Source organism: Haliotis rufescens, unplaced genomic scaffold, assembly GCF_023055435.1.
Source record: "Haliotis rufescens isolate VD_foot unplaced genomic scaffold, xgHalRufe1.0.p SCAF_12, whole genome shotgun sequence".
Taxonomy (NCBI): Eukaryota; Metazoa; Mollusca; class Gastropoda; order Lepetellida; family Haliotidae; genus Haliotis; species Haliotis rufescens.
The window spans coordinates 28379405-28397650 of record NW_025963802.1 but is presented as its reverse complement, the minus strand read 5'-3'; the positions used below and the strand labels follow the sequence as shown (position 1 = coordinate 28397650).

The following is an 18246-nucleotide window of genomic DNA, read 5'->3' as shown; positions in this document are numbered from 1 at the left end:
AACAAGTGTTTATACAATAAATACATAATCGATACATAGATATCGTATATATTGTTAGTGTTTGCGAAAGTATAAACTACTGTTGGGTGACAAATTACTTGAAACTTACGGCCAACGTTCTTTGTGCTGGCTGTTTACGGCGCATTGAGACAGAAAGTTTGAATCGAGAAAGAGATATGCGTTGATTGGCTAAGAGGACGGCTGTTATCCAATATTTCCATATTTAGCAGCAAAGGTCACGGGTCAGTGCGTAATAGTGCGTTTACACACGCTTTCAACGGTGTTGTTGTTTTTGTTGATCCTTTCATCTAGCTACGGCAGCTACTGCAAGTAATTAACAGGTATGTATGCAGTTTCCCATTGAAGTAGACTCCAGTGATCTTATTGGCTACAAAATTATTCTGGTACACTTAATAACATTTACTCAAACCAAGTGACAGAAAGGTGTGCCGCCGATTTCAGTTTGCACAGTGGCGCGCTGGGCGCGAATCGTTGGAGTGTGTAGTAATTCTAAAAATAGCGTAAACGGTAAACAGAAAAATGACAATTCTCTGTTAGGTAATACAGTAAGGCATCTGTAGGGGGGACAGGGTGCGAAACCAGTGCTCATGTTTGATCATCATGGCACAGTGAACTACGGATAGACCGATATCTCTGAGTGAAACTATTTTATTTCCTGCTGTAAGGCTACATATTGTACCTGGCAATAGTAAGTTGAGAGTGGAAATAGGTCAGCTGTATAACGAAATCAATAATTCCAGGAGTTAGTTGGGTGGCTCTGCAACAAGGTAACGTATCGACTATGTAGAGGTACTTTAATAAATTTTGACCAGTCATTTGTGTTAGTTCAAAACAAACAGCTGCCAAAGGTCATGAGATTCTCGGGACTTTTCATATTTTTTTGTTTCTTGGACTCGACTGTCAGACACCATTGCAAAACAGAATAAAAAGAAATAGTATTCATAGATTATTTTTATTAACTTGACAGCTTCATCATTGATGTATTAGGAAATTGAAAAGCTAGATCTACATATTCTGTCAAACAGACCCTGAAACAAATATATCCTAAACAGCCCATGCAAGTCCATATTTGGCAAGTCTAGATTACTGCAGTATAAAAATGAAGAAAGTATATGGGCTCCTTTTTATTATTTTTTATGACTATAATTTAACAACTTTTTTTCTGTGAAATAAGTTCCTTTTCAGAGACAGAGAACTACAGTACAATTGCAAATACCTCTAGGCTATATAATATAGATCTGTATAAAATACAATACGTTCTTACAGAGCGTTTGGCACAAACGCTGGTCCAAGTCTAACATATTGTCTTATGAATGGTGGTCTAGTGTTATATTGGGGAGGACAAAGTAATTTGAGTTTGTTCGACTTTTGATATCAGCGACAGATTGACTAAGCTTTAATTAAATCAGCAACCTAAACAACTGTGTGTGGTGTGTGGTACCTTCTTGACTGGTTTCTCATTCTAGTAAATACGCTCACTTGTTGTATAAACATGATAAAGTATCTGCGAAAACACAGGAAGGGAACTAGTGGATGTGTCACACACACGTGAAGATTTGACCTGTTGCAAGCAAATAAACATTTGAAGTTGACCAGCATTAACTTGTCTTATTTTACTGCCATTTTGTAAACAGCTTGTAGTATTACAATGAAGTACTACCATCTAACACCTATTTTTGTCAGCAGCATTGTGTCCAGTAGAGATCCAACAGAACCAGTAGATAATTATTGGTGTTGGTTGTTAACTCAGCGTTCCCATGCTGGTAATTACCATTTTTGTACCTGTAAAATTAGGCTTAGACCGGTAATTCATGCCTGCCAGTCCCTGTGGACCGGCAAATAAATTACCTTGTATATCTTTGTTGTTGAACAAAACATTGGTGATATTTATATAAGTACATTTTTTAACAAAGTCAGCTTGTCTGTTACCATCAGGGTTTCCCCCTGTCTACTCTATTTCTAGGTTAAATATCCATTTGTAGCAACTTTGTCTCGAAATATTTTTAAAAAATGGAGAAATCTGTGACTGAAGTTTGTGCGGATAACGTATAGATTTAATTAAGTTACTTCAGAGATGACTTCTTTGCACTAAACATGATGTTGAAAGACTTAAAACTAAATAATTTTCATATGTGTTTTTTTAATTTGTTGAAAGTTGGGATTGGCAAAAATTAGTGGGGACTGGTAGTTTTTAGAGTTGCCCGTCCACCAGGACTGGCTGTTTCAAAAGCTAGCAGGAACACTGTAACTTGTTTGGACCACTGACCAATTTTGGTCCGTGTCAAACACTGTAAAAAAAATACAGATACATATATTATTGTAAAAATACTGAACATCTGAACTTGTTCAAATATTATTAATTGGCATTTTATTTAGTATTCAGCGTTAGAAATTGGCACTAGTCCTGTAGTCCTTGCCAAACTGCCCAATAGTTAAGGTATCATAAGGACTAGTAGAAATTTGCCCTTTTTATTAAGGGTTTTGCTATATGTTATCATTATAAGGACTAGTGGTTCAAACCTGTTAGTTTCTATCGCTGGTATTATTGTTAATGTTTGTGCCAAAATCTTATACATATTTAAGTATATATCTACAATCCTTCAGTATATATCTAGTATTATCTACTATCCTTCAACAAATATGTGACAGTAAATGTTTTATATTGTTTGTTCCATACCTTCATGCTGACATGAGTTATCTCCCTTGCAGGTAAGCGTGTGATGCCTATACTTTGAACCATGCCAAGCAGAAGAATAAGTGTCATACAGAAGTCGTCGACGTCTAGTGGCAGCAGCAGCAGCAGGACAACTGTCATCAGATCATCATCCTCTCGAGTGACCACCCTGGTCTCATCAAGTAGGACACTGAACAGCCCCATTGGGACAAGGGCACTGTAAGTGTTGTAATGTCTAAATCATTGGTAAATATTTGAGTGCCCATTTATTTTCAAAAGTGAATGATTTTTTCAGGCCCCTTAAGCATGCGTAAGTGATATTGTCTTCATTTGGTTTACGGATCCACTAATAAAAGAGTGAGTCGTGTTTAACGCCGCTTTTAACAGTATTCCAGTTATATCACGGCATGTCAGCTTATGTGGGAGGAAAGCTCGAAGTGATGCAGGTCTTAGATGTTTACCACTTCGGTGAAACCCACAAGCACAAGTATGGTGCTGACAAACCTAGAAACATAATCAGGGCGAACCAGGATTCGAACCCACAACCATAGGTTTCTCTGCACAGCGAATTGCGGTGCCTTAGACAACTGGGACACCTTGACCCCCCTTAGGAAATGAAATATATCTGATATTTGTTCTTTTGTTTCGTTAACAAACATACTTTGTATGAGTGGATCACAAGTGTTTCCTTAGTACCTTACCTTAGTGAAATGTTTGCTTTTATACTTGTTTGTTTTAACATTCCATATTCATGATGTAATAGGTAGTTTTATCTATCCATACTGTCAAAACCTATCTCATAATCTGAAGTTTGCATTATTGAGTGAAGCAGTACCATTTGAACAGTACAAATATATATATAATTTGGGCCCCAGTATGTATCTTATTACAGATCTCCATATCGAAATATTTTGCAATACTTTCCATGTGCCAATACGCCAACCCCAGATCACACAGTTGTATCGTCCCAGCCCTAGCCAAGTCAAAGCTGGGATACTTTTTATTTTTTATTCAAAAAGTTAAAAGTTAGACCTTTCATTGTCACTCCAAGGTCCCTTGGTTCTACTCCCCTGTTTCGCATGCAAGTTAAAAATAACTGTTAGTGACATCCTCTGTGAAACATTGGCAATTGATTCAAATGACATGTTTTCAGGGTAGTACAGTTGTCTCTCTTAGATAAGATTATTTTTTGAAAATCTCTCAAGGTCAGCTTTGCTTCCTTTGGTTGTTTTTATAAATTGTAACATGTTCTTGTATTTAGAACTTGATTTGTGATAGATTTGTATCATATTGTGAGGTGAGATTGGTACTTTATGAACATTGAATTTTACAGGAAATGTTTTTGTTTTGAATCCCTTTGGAAATTAGTTTTATTGTCCTATATAATGAAAATGATTTAGCCCACAGATACCACAGAAATATGATAAAATGTTTGAACAGAATAAAATGTTATTGTAAAATATGAATGGAACTTACACATGCAGTCAAAAAGATAAGACAAATCAATCTACAGGATAAACAAGAGTTTTCTACAACTCTTTAGTGATGAGGTTTCTGCATAGCTTGTTTTCGGCACCTTATTACCCCCCGCCTCGAAGTGGAAGGGGGATATAGGAAAGGGTGCCGTCAGTCACATTTCGTTTCCAGAGCAGACCTTGAAAAATACCATATTTCTTCACCAAACTTGGCGCAGATAGGTCTAGTGGTGAACTGGTGCCTTTTGAAGTTTGGGGTTTTCAAAAAAATTGTTTTTCGAATTTCCATGGCAACGACTTTGACTTGGAGAGAAAATGGCGGTAGTCCTCATTTCCGGGGCAGATCTTGAAAACCGTACCATATTTCTTCACCAAACGTGGCACATAGATAGGTCTAGTGGTGAACCGGTGCATTTTGATAGTTTGGGATATTTAAAAGAATTATTTTTCGAGTTTCCATGGCTACGACTTTGACTTAGACTGAAAATGGAGGAAGTCCTCGTTTCCGGACCAGATCTAGAAAACCATACCATATTTCTTCACTTAACTTGGCATATAATGTCATCTTGCAGTATTGAATACATTTCCCTTCTTGGTGGTAAGTTCTGCATTGCTTGTGTGTATGTTCCTCCAAAAATGTCATGGACACGGTTGTTGCATTCACTGACTAACTTCATGCAGAAACACAACTCATTACAAATACAACAGTGTAAGTGATCTTAAACCTACTCAACTGTATAAACACTGCCTCCTATCTTGTATATAGTCTTGTCAACCATACTCTGTACTTCACTTGCTTGATAACGGTGTTAGAACCTACACCGAAACCATTGCTCCTAATTGTAATAAAGATGTTGTTCATCCATATGTCTCATCCTTATTCTTTACAAATACAGTTATATATTCTATCATATACGGCAGATGTCAAAACAACACCAGCAATAACTTTTTTTAATGCTGCAAGTAGGCCATTTACAAAAAGTCCCAGTGCACATAGTTCAAAGGAGCTAATGCATTGCACACAACCGGACATGTCATGTTGGCGGGGGATATGAGTATTTCATGCTTGTTGATAATTGTGTTTCCTGTTAGCAGCACGCCAGTGAGAAGTCGGCTGTCACCAGGGTCCCCACTGACTCCAGGATGGGTGTCAGGCAGTCTTGCTGTTTTTGAATCACCTAAGTCGGCATCACCATCGCCTAAAAGACCACGAACACGCAGGTTAGTATCCACACTTGAAGTAAAATTTGTAAATAATCGTTTTTATGTAATAAACTTGAAGTAGTTTACATTTTGATCTATATTTGAATAGTTACATTTGTCTGCTGCTTGTAAACTATGAAGCTGTTTTGCTGTTTTGATTGCCAGACTTGTGATTTAGTATTGATCTGTAAACTTTCTCTCCCAGGTCATCAGTGTACACCAAGAAAACAGTAGTGTCCAAGATTCCTCAGAGGTCAGCCTCCAAGGCTGTAAAGAGAAGCAATGTCTTCAAGATGCCCACCGTCTTCTCCCCACCTGGGGTCAAGACACGAAGCAGGCGGTCCTCCATGTTTGGTGGACCAGCTAAAAAGTCCCCCTTGCAGTCTGCTGCTCTGTCAGTCCGTGAGATGGTGGAGATTGTTAGATCTACCTCGATGGAAGAAGAAGAAACTGAATCACCACCCCCCAAACGGAGGATTCTGAAAGCACAGAGGGCTTCATTGTTGAAGAAGCAAACATCTACAACAACTAAGAGCAGGTCCTCAAAGATATCATTAGACTCTAAAAAGGATGTTTCACTTTTGTCTTCTCGTTCTAGCCGTGCTAAAAGATCCAGCAGAAAGTCTCTCTCACCCAATAAATCTCCATCAAGATCTGAGAGGAGGCAAAGTAAATCACCCGCCCTTGAAGCTAAGACAACACCGAAGAGAAGTCAAAGTGATTCTCCAAAACAATCGGCAAGATCTACCAAAAAACGTTCGAGGGTTAAACAAGCAGCAGGAGATGACTTGGAAGTTTCTTTTAAGGTTGTGACACCTATCACACCACCTGCCCAAAAACGGAGGCGTGTGGTGGTTAGTTCCTCAAAAAAATCAGGAAGTAAATCAAACTCCAAATCCCGACAAAGTCCCAAGAAAAGGCTGTCAGTTTCAGCATCACCGCTGAAAAAATCTTCAGCATCAAAGGGGTCAACATCCAGTACTCTACTGGTACATATGGATGGGTTGAAAAGCTCTGGGTCCCCAGATTTGTCTCCAGTTTCAAGCAGCAAGAAATCTATTAAGAAAAGTGCACCTTCCAATCCATCCACACCACGTCGACTTGAAGTAAGTCTTGGTGACTTGAGCAGTTCCCAGTTATTGGCTGCATCGACAGCAAGATCTAAATCCAGTAGCAAGAAAGCAGATGCATCTGCGTCGGCATCCAAAAGATCTCCAAAATCAACTTCAAAGAGCAAGTCAAAGAAGAAGAGCACAACCAGATCATCAAGTTCAGCAAAGTCATCCAGATCACACTCAAGGAAATTTGAAGAGTACAAGAGTGACTCCGATAGATCAGATATATCTATCACAAGTGTGGCATCAACTGAAGAAGAAACACCTGGTACAACCCCAAGAAAAACTTCAGCTAAATCTAGATCAAGAGGCAGATCGCGTTCACCAAGGAAAGTAACTCCTAAGTCAAGTAGGAAATCATCAAAGTCATCTAGCCGATCCACTCCGGTTAAATCTCAACAGACACCTTCAACCTCAAAATCTAGTTTCAAGAAGAAATCATCCACAAAGAGATCTGCCAGGTCTTCCTCCGGATCACAGAAGAGAACCCATGTGAATTCTTCAAAAGCCAGAAAATCTCTTGAAGTCGCAAGTTCATCTTTCTTGTCCACAGAAATTAAAACAGACTCTTCATCTGGCCCAAGAACACCCAAGTCTGTAAAAAGAAAATCTCTGTCCCGATCTTCTCTTAGTTCAGCTAAGAGATCATCCACCGGTTCTAGACGGCAATCATCATCTTCAGTTAAATCTGGACAGAAGAGGAGATCTGTTGCATCACCCTTGACCCCTAACATCAAACTGACCACAATCTCATTGACCTCACAGACCAGCAGCAAAGCTTCACCGCGAAAAAAGCTCCAGAATACATCCAGGTCTTCTTTGGAAGAGACATCCTCAAAAACAAGATCAGTTGGAACACCACAATCATTTACAGGTTTAAAATCTGGGAGTGGCTCTGCAAAGAAATCTATTGAATCTGTAACGTCAACATATAGATCCACTGAAGGCTTTTCCCCTGTGGCATTAAAGTCTGGTCAGAAACGCAAGACTGCTCTTACCCCCTTTTATGAAAGCCTTACTGCCAAGAAACGGCGTTTTAATGACAGTACTGACTTGGTCGACAGTCCACTGGTTTCAAGCACACCTGTAGGAAGACTGTCATCTAACTCTAGTCTCAGGTCTTCCTTTGGAAGTGCTGTCCGCTCAAGCAGGCAGAACATGTCAAGAACATTGTACAAGTCCTCAAGCACTAGGGGTGGATATGGAAATGAGAACAGCATCTTGGATGGATCCTACACATCAAGTAAGTATAGCTACTCCGGGAATAGAGAGGATGATGAAGAGGAGAATGATGATGACGATGACATGGTTGGAGAAGAGTACAGCACTAGGTACATGTCGTCAAGTGGGGACATGGAGATCACCACTACCAAGTCCAGGTCGTGGTGCTCTGTCATGTGAATCTTGTCATCTCGCTATGCACAGAGGGCTGCAGATCACCAAGCAGTTCCCCACGGGATACAACACTTGTCTTGGTGTTTGGAACTCAGTTACATTTACCTGTAGAATAGGTTCTGCTATTATGTTCCCTCAATGGTGTTGTTGTTTATCCATTTGACCATGTTCACTTCTTTAGGTGGCCTTTAGAAGTAGTATGATGGACAAGGGAGATAGTTCTGTGGATATATTACAATGAATGCAATGTTTAGGTGAAGATACTAACACTGTTACCTTGCTTGATAATGTTGTTAGTATCTACATTGAAATGTTGCATTCAGGTGACCATGTTAGTTTAACATATTCTTCTTCTGTTGACATGTAAATATTGGTAGGAACCACATGGTGATGGTGTATTGAAGTATAGCCTTTGTTTAGCTTGGAAAGTAATCCAGAATTCAGTGTATGAGAGCAGGGCCAGTACCCCAATGTCTGGACTGCAGCCTGTGTTTGTGCCAGGCAGTACTCCAGCCAGAGGCCTACGGCATGTGTCGGTCCATCTCTGGATATCATTGTAGTAGATCCTAATGTACTCAACAGGTTGCCTAGTACTGGTGATGCTCTCTGAATAACCCAATGTAAACATAGCTGTAGCTACATGCATATATACAGACAGCTTTCATGTGTATAGATAGCTGTCAATGTATGTACTGATGGCTATAAATACCTTTGGCTAGTGGAATATTGTTCAGACTATTATAACAAACATCAACTGATCACTGGTGTTCTGACATCATTTATGTCTTCATGAAAAACTGATTTGTGGAAAGCAAATGACATTTCGAAACTTTCAAATGTTTTATTTGCCACTTGATGTTCTTAAGTGAAAATTTAGCCTTTGTTGAGATGTGAAGGCTAGTGGACTCAAATTATCTCACCCTTTTGCCTTGTGCGATACTCAGGTATACCCAGCATATATTTACAGGTAGCTTGTCGTACACGCATGTAGTCACCATACTGTAATAGAGTTGTTCTTTTATGCCTATGCCTACTATCTTGTACTTTTTGTGTCTCTTTTTCATTTTGAGTCTGTTAAACAGACTTTAAACAGTATATGTCTAACCACATATTTATTAGATGAGCGACTTGTATATCTAATATATTTCATGGCACTTGTTTCAGGTCCAGATTTTGTCAGTGTTATTCATAATTCATCTTTATTATATATTAGACTCTTTAAACATTCATCATTTCATAAGAAGTTGTATGCTTTAGAAATTTGTAAAGACATTCACTTTATTTTTGTAATGAATTTCCAGAAAAATGGCATTACCAGGCTGTACTTGGATGTTAGCATGAATTGACTTGAAATTGATTGTAACTGGTCAGCATGTACCACTAGGGTTTGTTTGTCATCGGTCATGTTCCATGACAGCTTTGCCAACTGACGGGTACCAGGTAGTTCTTAAGGAGGGAGTTGCTTGGTCTATCTAAATGCATGGCCAGTTGCTGGGTAATATTTTTAACAGGCATCATTAAGGTGATTTTATGAAAAGAAGTGATATTTTTGAAAATTATGATAAATCATTTGTATGATATACTGTAAATCTTGAAATTAACGTGAGCGTGAATTACATGTAAAAAATGCAAGTGGTCTTTGCTCGCATTAATTAACTTCGCATTCATTTCTCCAAAATGACTATCAACAATAAGACTGCACACTTTGGATAGCGGAAATACCAACTTGAATATAAACACAAACACGGTTTATTGAGCAGTTGTCACAAGTATATAACAATGTCACTCAAAGTATAAGAATTACACAATGGGCATCCTGGGAGTTATCACTGCTGGGGTCCAGAGTTCTACCCACTTGTGTCAAGCTAGTTGTCACCTTCTCCGCATAACAATAAGTGAACTGTTGTTGGTTCAATTATTTTATTGCCTTTGAACGTCCTTAATGCCAGTCCACAGACTAAACATATAAACTGTGTGCTGCTTTTAGGAAAAGACTGTTTATTGTTTTTATGGAAGTGCTCCACTCAGTGCTAATAAGCGGTGCTATTTACTGTTTGATTGGATTAAGATGGTGTTGAATTAAGGTAAGGATATGCATCATTCCACTGTGGATGGGGTGGGGGAGTCACATTGATATTGAGTCACATTTTTGGCTAGGGGTCAGCAGTCATATTAATTTGGAGATGCATTAATGTCCAGATTTACAGTAGCTTGGGATGTGGATGGCCCAGTTGTGTAAGGTGTGAAGCAATTCGCTTTACTTAACAACTTCTCCACAGAAACAGTCAAGGTTGCATGAACAGTTTTTGTAGAAAACACACAGGTTTTGTAACCAAGAGATTACACATAGACCAAGCAGTGAGCTCCAGGGTGGATTTTATATTTGTCTTTAGTTGTGAAACTCTCCAAATTTTCTATGTAGGAATATTGGCAAAAATGTCACTGACCGTTTCCTGAATTGTTAATGAATGAAAGTCCCCTGTACTGCAGCTCCTGTAGCTTGCTGTGAGACAGGTTGTTATGTAGATAATACTAGTTGTGTAGCTCCTGTTGTCTGTCTATGTATCTCCGTCTACTCTCGTAGGTATTAGTGTAGTCAACTGGTTTGTTGGGGATTGGGGGTTTGTTATGGCTGAGTTTGTTGTGTGATGAAAAGAGGTTTGAAGATAAGCTCTTCAAAAGGCAGCTTGTGGATAATCACCTTAGGTAGTCCGTGACTGACATGTGTAGCAGGGGTAGACTTTACATCCACCCTCAGCATGGCCGCCTCGTGTTAGGCATCCTGAGGGCTTGTAAAGTTCAACCTTTTAGGTTATGATTAGATGTTATTAATTGGGCTTATTCCAGGTTCCGTTTCTCTCACTGATGTTGCAGGGCTCGATTGAAGCCACTTGATTTAACTTGCAGCTGGTATTGTTGACATGAAAACCTAGTTGCAGCATAGGCATATTAATTTATCAAAGTTGAAACATAGATGCATAAATTTAATAAGTAAGATCACTGATGACAGTGTCATGAATTACACACAATACAGATATTAGTGATGTAGTATGGTTATAAAGCTTACACAGGTATTGAGTGACTTCAAAGCTCAATGTTGTTTGGGCAAGTAAGGGTTTCTCCGACAAAAAAAATAGAATTTGTTTTATATGCACTTGGTGACATATTTATTAGGATGCTTTTTTTCAAAAATAGGATGCAGTGGTGCATGTTTTGTGTAGCTGAATCGAGCCCTGTATTGTCAATTTCACATGTACATAGCATCCTTCGTAGGCGTGTTAGGACAGTTATGAAGATAAGGACCCAGGGTTGATTAGCTGACATTGCCATCTAAGATTTTCAATGTTGTCAATGAAACAGAATAAGTTATGAATATTGGTTAATCCAGCAAAACTTCTTAGTTCGAGAAACTGCTAATAAAAATTACTTGTACAATAGTATCTGATGAAATGCATGTCTCATTTTGTATCTTTCAAATTAGAAAGCATGTTGAGATAATTATCTGGTAGAAATAGCCTTCACAGTAGTTTCATTGGATCTTCCGTCTGAGAGCCCGGGGGTGTCAGGTAGGTGTTGCCTCTGGCTGTACTTTACATTGTGATTAGCAGCACAGAGCATCAGATGCTATTGTTGACTTCCCCCCTGATCAACTCAGTAGACCACATGTTACAATGTGTGCGTAGCAGCGTAGCTTGATCCCCTGCTGAGAGTCTTTGTTAAACACCTCACACTTTCTTGTCTTTTGTTGATGTGCATACTCTGAAACAGGTTTTCCCCGATTAAAACACTGGTTATCATGTAGATTTCAACTAGGATGTCAATTTTGCCTGTGATGTTGTTGATTGCTTTTAGACAGATTATCATCACATGGGTATTGATAAAACAACTAATTCTCACTAATCTGCAAGTTTTAAAAGGAAAAGCAAATCAAAGTTTATATGTTAATAACTTAAGGCAATTATTGCTATCCCCAGGTATGTGGATTACTGAGATTTCAGCATGCTTCCCATTCACCCTTAAACACTAAATGAACGTCTGTGTTTATTTTGGCTATTAGTTGAGCTCTCTTTTAAATGTTTGTATGAGAGATGTTAGTGTGACGATTTGGTTAGACATGAACAGTTGCACAAGCAGTAGCCCCTATTCAGGGATAACTTTGTCTTTCATAGAGCTCCAGATTCATGCAGGTTTGCGGTTCGTCATTGGTTATGTATACATATATATATATATTCAAATTGCATAAACAGTTGAAGATATGGAACTTGCAGTTACAGTAGAAACAGTCTCGTGTTGTCAATGTCCTTTCAATTTGACTCTTAGATTAGACATTTTCTTGCTGCAAGATTGCCGATGCAGCGTTAAGCAATAATTGATTCTAGGATTTGTGTTTCTTGTTTTATGGATCAGTGAACATACAGAGGACAGTAAGATGTTTCTTTTGAACCACAAGTCATATCTGACTGAAGGTCAGGTTACAAAGAGAGAGTTCATTAAAATAGGACTTCAGGATATTAATTTTATAATACCTCTTATTAGGCAAATTATCTTTTACTTACAAGAGCTTATTACACATCCCATCTACAGGGGAGGAGAGCCCAGGTTATCTAATTTGTAAGGCAGAGTTACATCCCTTTGGTGTACCAGAAACCTATGATCATCCGTTTGAAAACAAGATTTGCCCTGATTATGTTTCTAAGTTTGTCAGCACCATGCCAGTTTGGTGGGTTCCACAAAATTGTGACAGGTCTACCACCTTCATCATTGGGTCTTTCCTCTGCAGTATTGTTCAAAGTGGCATTAATCCCAGCTCTAGAACAACATTACAGCACTGACACTTCTTTACTTCTTTAGAGCAACAATTTCACCCTTAGAGTGAGTGAGTTCAAGTTTAGCCCTTAGAACAAGAAACGTCTTGTTATGTGTTGTATATGTATCATGTTTGTGAAGTTCATATCTCCTTTGTCGTCCCTCGCATCGATATTGATGAAATATTGCTAAAAGTGAGTTATACCTCACTCACTCACTCACTCACTCACTCACTCACTCACTCACTCACTCTGCACATGACCTTAGTTAGACTCAGGGAACAGGTGACTGCATCCTTAAAGCCCCGCCATCTTCTCTTAACAGTAATCCTCATCACCATAGGTAATGCTTGAGTATCATAGTCTGTTGTTATTTATGCATGACACTGCCAGGAAAACGGATTTCCCTGCCTTGTTATCTTGTTATTTTGATAATGCTTGTTCTTAACCACATTGTTCATTTGTGTAATGGAGACTGAATGTGAAAATGAAATTGAACAGTTGTAACCAGGCTATACAACTTGCACATTTTCCCTCCAGTTACTGAAAATGGAGGTGACTATTTGTTTTCTAGCAGTATTTTAAGATTCAAATTGAATATGATATACAATGATCAAATCAGTAATTTCTTCAACTATGAAAGGTTTTCGAACATGTTGAATTTGCACATATTTTTGTGTGAATATATTGACATTGAATAATACTCGACTGTTTGTTACCTATTTTGTTGATGTCCTCACACTGTTTTCCTTGATGTCCCAGTAGTGCTAGAACCAGTAGATGTGGCAGTAACTACATCTCATTATGCAATCCACTTTAACTTTCTATGAGTTTCTGAAACAAGGTTTTTGAACATGGTTTTAGAAGAAGATATAATCTATTTTGGTACGTTGTGTTGGCTGTCCAATGAAAGCACTCATCTGAAGATTACTAAGATGTGGGTAAAACGTTTTTACTGTTGGACTTTTACATACGAATATTGCCATACATATTCCCAACTTCATGGTGTATCGATCAGTTTGGTTTGTTGTGATGAGCAATATGCATCTGATCCGAGCACACTGAAGCTGAGAATGGTGCCAGCTAACACATGAACATGACATGTTGGACTCGGGGCACGTCAGTTGTCAACAGGGATCTGTCTAACATGTAGGCAGAAACATGTCACAAGACATTTACCTGAGTGTGTTGTCACATGTTTGCATTGTTGGATGTCATGCAATAGAATGTACAACAGCAGGTTGCCGTTGATGTTATACAATGTAACATGCTGTGTACAACAGAAGGTTGCCGTTGATATTATACAATGTAACATGCTGTGTACAACAGAAGGTTGCTGTTGATACTATACAATGTAACATGCTGTGTACAACAGAAGGTTGCCGTTGATATTATACAATGTAACATGCTGTGTACAACAGAAGGTTGCCTTAGATATTATACAATGTAATATGCTGTGTACAACAGAAGGTTGCCGTTGATATTATACAATGTAATATGCTGTGTACAACAGAAGGTTGCCGTTGATATTATACAATGTAGTATGCTGTGTACAACAGGTTAACGTTGGTGTTATACAATGTAACATGCTGTGTACCAACAGTAGGTTGCTGTTGATATTATACAATGTAACATGCTGTGTACAACAGAAGGTTGCTGTTGATATTATACAATGTAATATGCTGTGTACAACAGAAGGTTACCGTTGATATTATACAATGTAATATGCTGTGTACAACAGAAGGTTGCCGCTGATATTATACAATGTAATATGCAGTGTACAACAGAAGGTTAACGTTGATATTATACAATGTAACATGCTGTGTACAACAGAAGGTTGCCGTTGATGTTATACAATGTAACATGCTGTGTACAACAGAAGGTTGCCGTTGATGTTATACAATGTAACATGCTCTGTACAACAGAGTGGTTCCAACAGGTCTTGTTATGCAATGGGCTGTGCTGTGTACATCAGAATGGTTCCCAATCAGGTCTTGTTACATGTTGTGTTGTATTTTTCAGAAAACAATTTGTTAATGTTATCTCTTCCTCAGTTTTTAGATGAAGGTTTTATTTGGTGCAGAAAGTTAATTCCATCCAGGAATAAATGTTACTCTAAGCACACAACACAAGTCTCTTGTTTGTCTTTGTCTCCTACAGCAAGGAGATGTCAGATCTCAGTTCTCTTCAAAGGTGTGTGTCCATTTTTTGAAACCAGAGTCATCCCAATGAGCCAGAATTGACACAACATGAAACAGGTGAACTAGTTGTGAATTCCCTACTGGTTCACTGACACAAATGAATTAATAAACCTTATTATGACATATTTTTTATTTCTTGGTTTACGGGTTTTCAAACTCATTTCAAAAGTGAGGTAGGCCAATTTAAAAAAAAAAAAAACCCTCAGAGATTTTATTGACTTGAACTTTGTCCTAAAAAGTTAGGTAGGTATAAAACAAATAATCTGGAGTAACAAAATTAAAAAAATAAATTCAAGAACATTTTATCATATCCCTGGCACTCAGCTTGTTCACTCAACACCAGCCAACCAGAAGATTACTGCGGTGACACCAAGTTCCTAGAGACTCTTGTGTGATAGATGAAGCCAACATTTCTCAAGGAAATTATCTGCTTGTAAAACATTTTGGCTACTACATGTTTGGGCATACACTATTTGAAAGGTCTAATGAACCCTATTGTTTATAAATATGAAAGATACATTATTACATTATTTCATTAATTCATTAATACTTTAATTAAGTAAAAAAATTCATAACGTCCAGATTAAGGACCAATGAAGCGAAAATTTTACGATTTTCGGCAAATATAAGATTTCATAAAATCCTCTAAGCTATTTCTTTTTTATTTTCATTTGTTTACGTATTCGGAACATTATTTTAAAAAGAATTACAAATAATATCTGTCATCACCCATTTCCCGATGATAGTGGCTGTCCGCTCACTAACATGAAATACCTCCGTTTTCAAAGCTTGGTATGAACACATGTCGAAGGATGCCATGTCAGTATGTACATTAAAAACCCGACATAATCTGCTAAAAGGTGCGTGATTGGTCAAATTAAAGCACGTGACCTAAGGCAGCCAATCAAATTACAGCAACGGTACTGTCCTCGTGTGTAATTTTCAGACTTTCACGAATATGTTTTTCTGAACGTTTTAAGCATGAAATCGCGATCTATATTAAAAATATGGAACTTCATGGATGCATAGTGCTAGGTTACGAGCTGTGACAAAGATTTCTTATGCACATATTTTGGCATTAAAAACATCGTATCCGAGCCGAGAAATCGAGGCTACGAAAAGCCGAGATGTCATTTGACATTACACGCGATCGCATGAAAGGGATAATTCAGGATGAAAATATATTTTTCTTTCGGCAGGATTGAAATTTGCAGGCGGCGGGAGATAAGAAACACAGAAATAAGTGAGGATCAATAACTTCCATCAATGAAGATTCAATCAAGGAAATATAAACACTTATACTGTCAGATAGGTGAATTATCATTGCTGAACGTGAGGAAGACACAGGTCCAAGCCATAGATCCACTGAAACTAGTATTCATGAACATTTACAGATGAATAAGGTATCTGCTCGTTGGGTGCCAACGTTTCTAAATTTTTATCTGAAGGAAAAAAGAACTGACATTGCGGGAGAAAATTTAGAGCTAATTGAGGAGGATTTCGTCCAATTTAAAAAGAGATTAGTAACGGGTGATGAAACATGGTTCTACCAATATGATCCCGAGTGAAAACGTTAATCCATGGAATGGCACCATTCCCCTTCTCCGGCACCAAAGAAATTCAAGTCTTCAAGATCAATGAAGAAAGTTATAGCCACTGTATTCTGAGATGTGAAGGGTGTGATCCTTGCTGATTACTTTGAAAGTCAAAAGACGATTACCGGTGCCTACTATGCTGATTTGCTTCATCGCCTGAGATAGCCTAGCAAAAAAAAGCGGCGTGTAATGCTGACTGCTGGAGTTTTACGATTTCATGACAATGCCCCTTCTCATACCTCTCGACTTGCAGAGGTTGCCGTGCGACAACATGGGTTCGAAGAGCTTAACCCTCCATACTCGCCAGACCTGGCACCAAGTGATTTCCACCTGTTCCCTAAACTGAGAGAACATCTTTGTGGAAAGCACTATGACGACAACGATGACCTTTGAGCTGGCATGAATGGGTTTTTCAGGGTGGCTTCAGAAAACATGTTCCTGACTGGAATTAAAAAGCTTCACTATCGATATAAGAAGAGTATTGTAAAGCAGGAAGATTATGTTAAAAAATAATTTAAAAACACTTACACATTTTTTAAAAAACGAGTAACGTCAAGTCGGCACGACAATCATATCCGTCTGGTTCCTCTGCGAAATCGGTTTCAGACAGCCCGCAGTATTGTGAGGAATTGATTACCTACCAAGACGTCTAACTGTATGTTCAATTATTTCCGATGATAGATAGTGATTCACAGGAACATTTCCCCGCTAATATATTATTACTTTGTTTGTAAACATATACACTCTTCAAAAATGGAAACGCAAGGTAGATTTTTAGTAATTTTATTGTACTTAATAAAGTCGATATATTTAGCTTAATATCATAGATACAAATATGAATTTTTGCAGCTCGATAGTCACATGTTGTCGTTGTACAAAGACTTTGAAAACTGTTCATTGTCATGTCACATAAGGCCATAAGGTTGCGCTGAACTCAGTATCTCGTGTGACCGCCCCTGGCAGCAATCACGGCTCTGCATCTCCTCGGCACTGACTGGATAAAAATACGAGTGCTGCGTCATTCTGCTTGTTACGCGTTGGTCAGTTGTGGGAGTGTCTACGGCGTGTTCTGACGTTAACGTACACGTCGATCGAGTTCATCTCAGAGGTGTTCGATTGGGTTGAGATCAGGGCCCACTTACACAAAGCGATCTTAGCGCTACGACTATTGTAAGCCTATGTTAAAGTATGGGAGTTACGATCATCTTAGCGCTAAGATCGCTTTGTGCAAGTGGGCCCTGGAGATCTCGACGGCCAGGGCAAGGCGTTGATGTTGGCATTGTGAAGGTATAGTCTACCGTGACACGAGCTGTGTGCGATGGAGCGTTGTCCTGTTGAAGAAGGTGAGGTTGAAGAATTTGATTCATGTAGCGGTTTGCTGTCAAATGTCCCTGAACCACAACCAAGTCAGATCTCGTGGTGTAGGATATGGCCCCCTAACCATGACACAACCGCCACCGAATTTGTCGAATTCACGTACATAATGTCGGGCAAAACGCTCATTTCCACGACGATAAACACGACTTCCATCTCGCCGGTGAAGACTAAATTGTGATTCATCGCTAAACCACACTCGTCTCCAGTTTCTCAAATCCAAAGGCTGTAGTGAGTGAGTGAGTTTGGTTTTACGCCGCTTTTAGCAATATTCCAGCAATATCACGGCGGGGGACACCAGAAATGGGCTTCACACATTGTACCCATGTCGGGAATCGAACCCGGGTCTTCAGCGTGACGAGCGAACGCTTTTACCACTAGGCTACCC

General features: G+C 38.8%; 1 protein-coding gene across 3 annotated transcripts; it reads left to right on the top strand.

The window, feature by feature from the left end:
• Positions 1–220: 220 nt before the first annotated feature.
• On the top strand, positions 221–14815 carry LOC124116292 (serine/arginine repetitive matrix protein 2-like). 3 transcript variants are annotated; one of them, XR_007220130.1, is made up of 5 exons: positions 221–341; positions 2731–2914; positions 5263–5391; positions 5579–14204; positions 14387–14815. XR_007220130.1 is itself a non-coding variant. In XM_046477579.2 (4 exons), the coding sequence occupies exons 2-4, from the start codon at positions 2760–2762 to the stop codon at positions 7887–7889; spliced, it is 2592 nt and encodes an 863-aa protein (XP_046333535.1). In that variant the 5' UTR covers positions 221–341; positions 2731–2759; the 3' UTR covers positions 7890–14815. The 3 variants fall into 3 exon arrangements, 2 of the variants coding, with proteins under 2 accessions (XP_046333535.1, XP_046333527.1); XM_046477579.2 differs by having other exon boundaries at positions 5266–5391; positions 5579–14815; XM_046477571.2 differs by having other exon boundaries at positions 5579–14815.
• The last annotated feature ends 3431 nt before the right edge of the window (positions 14816–18246 follow it).

Bases quoted from the DNA above. Each gene is read 5' to 3' on its own strand.
- LOC124116292 (XM_046477571.2), top strand. From the start codon at position 2,760: ATGCCAAGCAGAAGAATAAGTGTCATACAGAAGTCGTCGACGTCTAGT. The intron at 2,915-5,262 runs GTAAGTGTTGTA...GTTTCCTGTTAG, and splicing joins CCCATTGGGACAAGGGCACT to CAGCACGCCAGTGAGAAGTC. The intron at 5,392-5,578 runs GTTAGTATCCAC...TTTCTCTCCCAG, and splicing joins AAAAGACCACGAACACGCAG to GTCATCAGTGTACACCAAGA.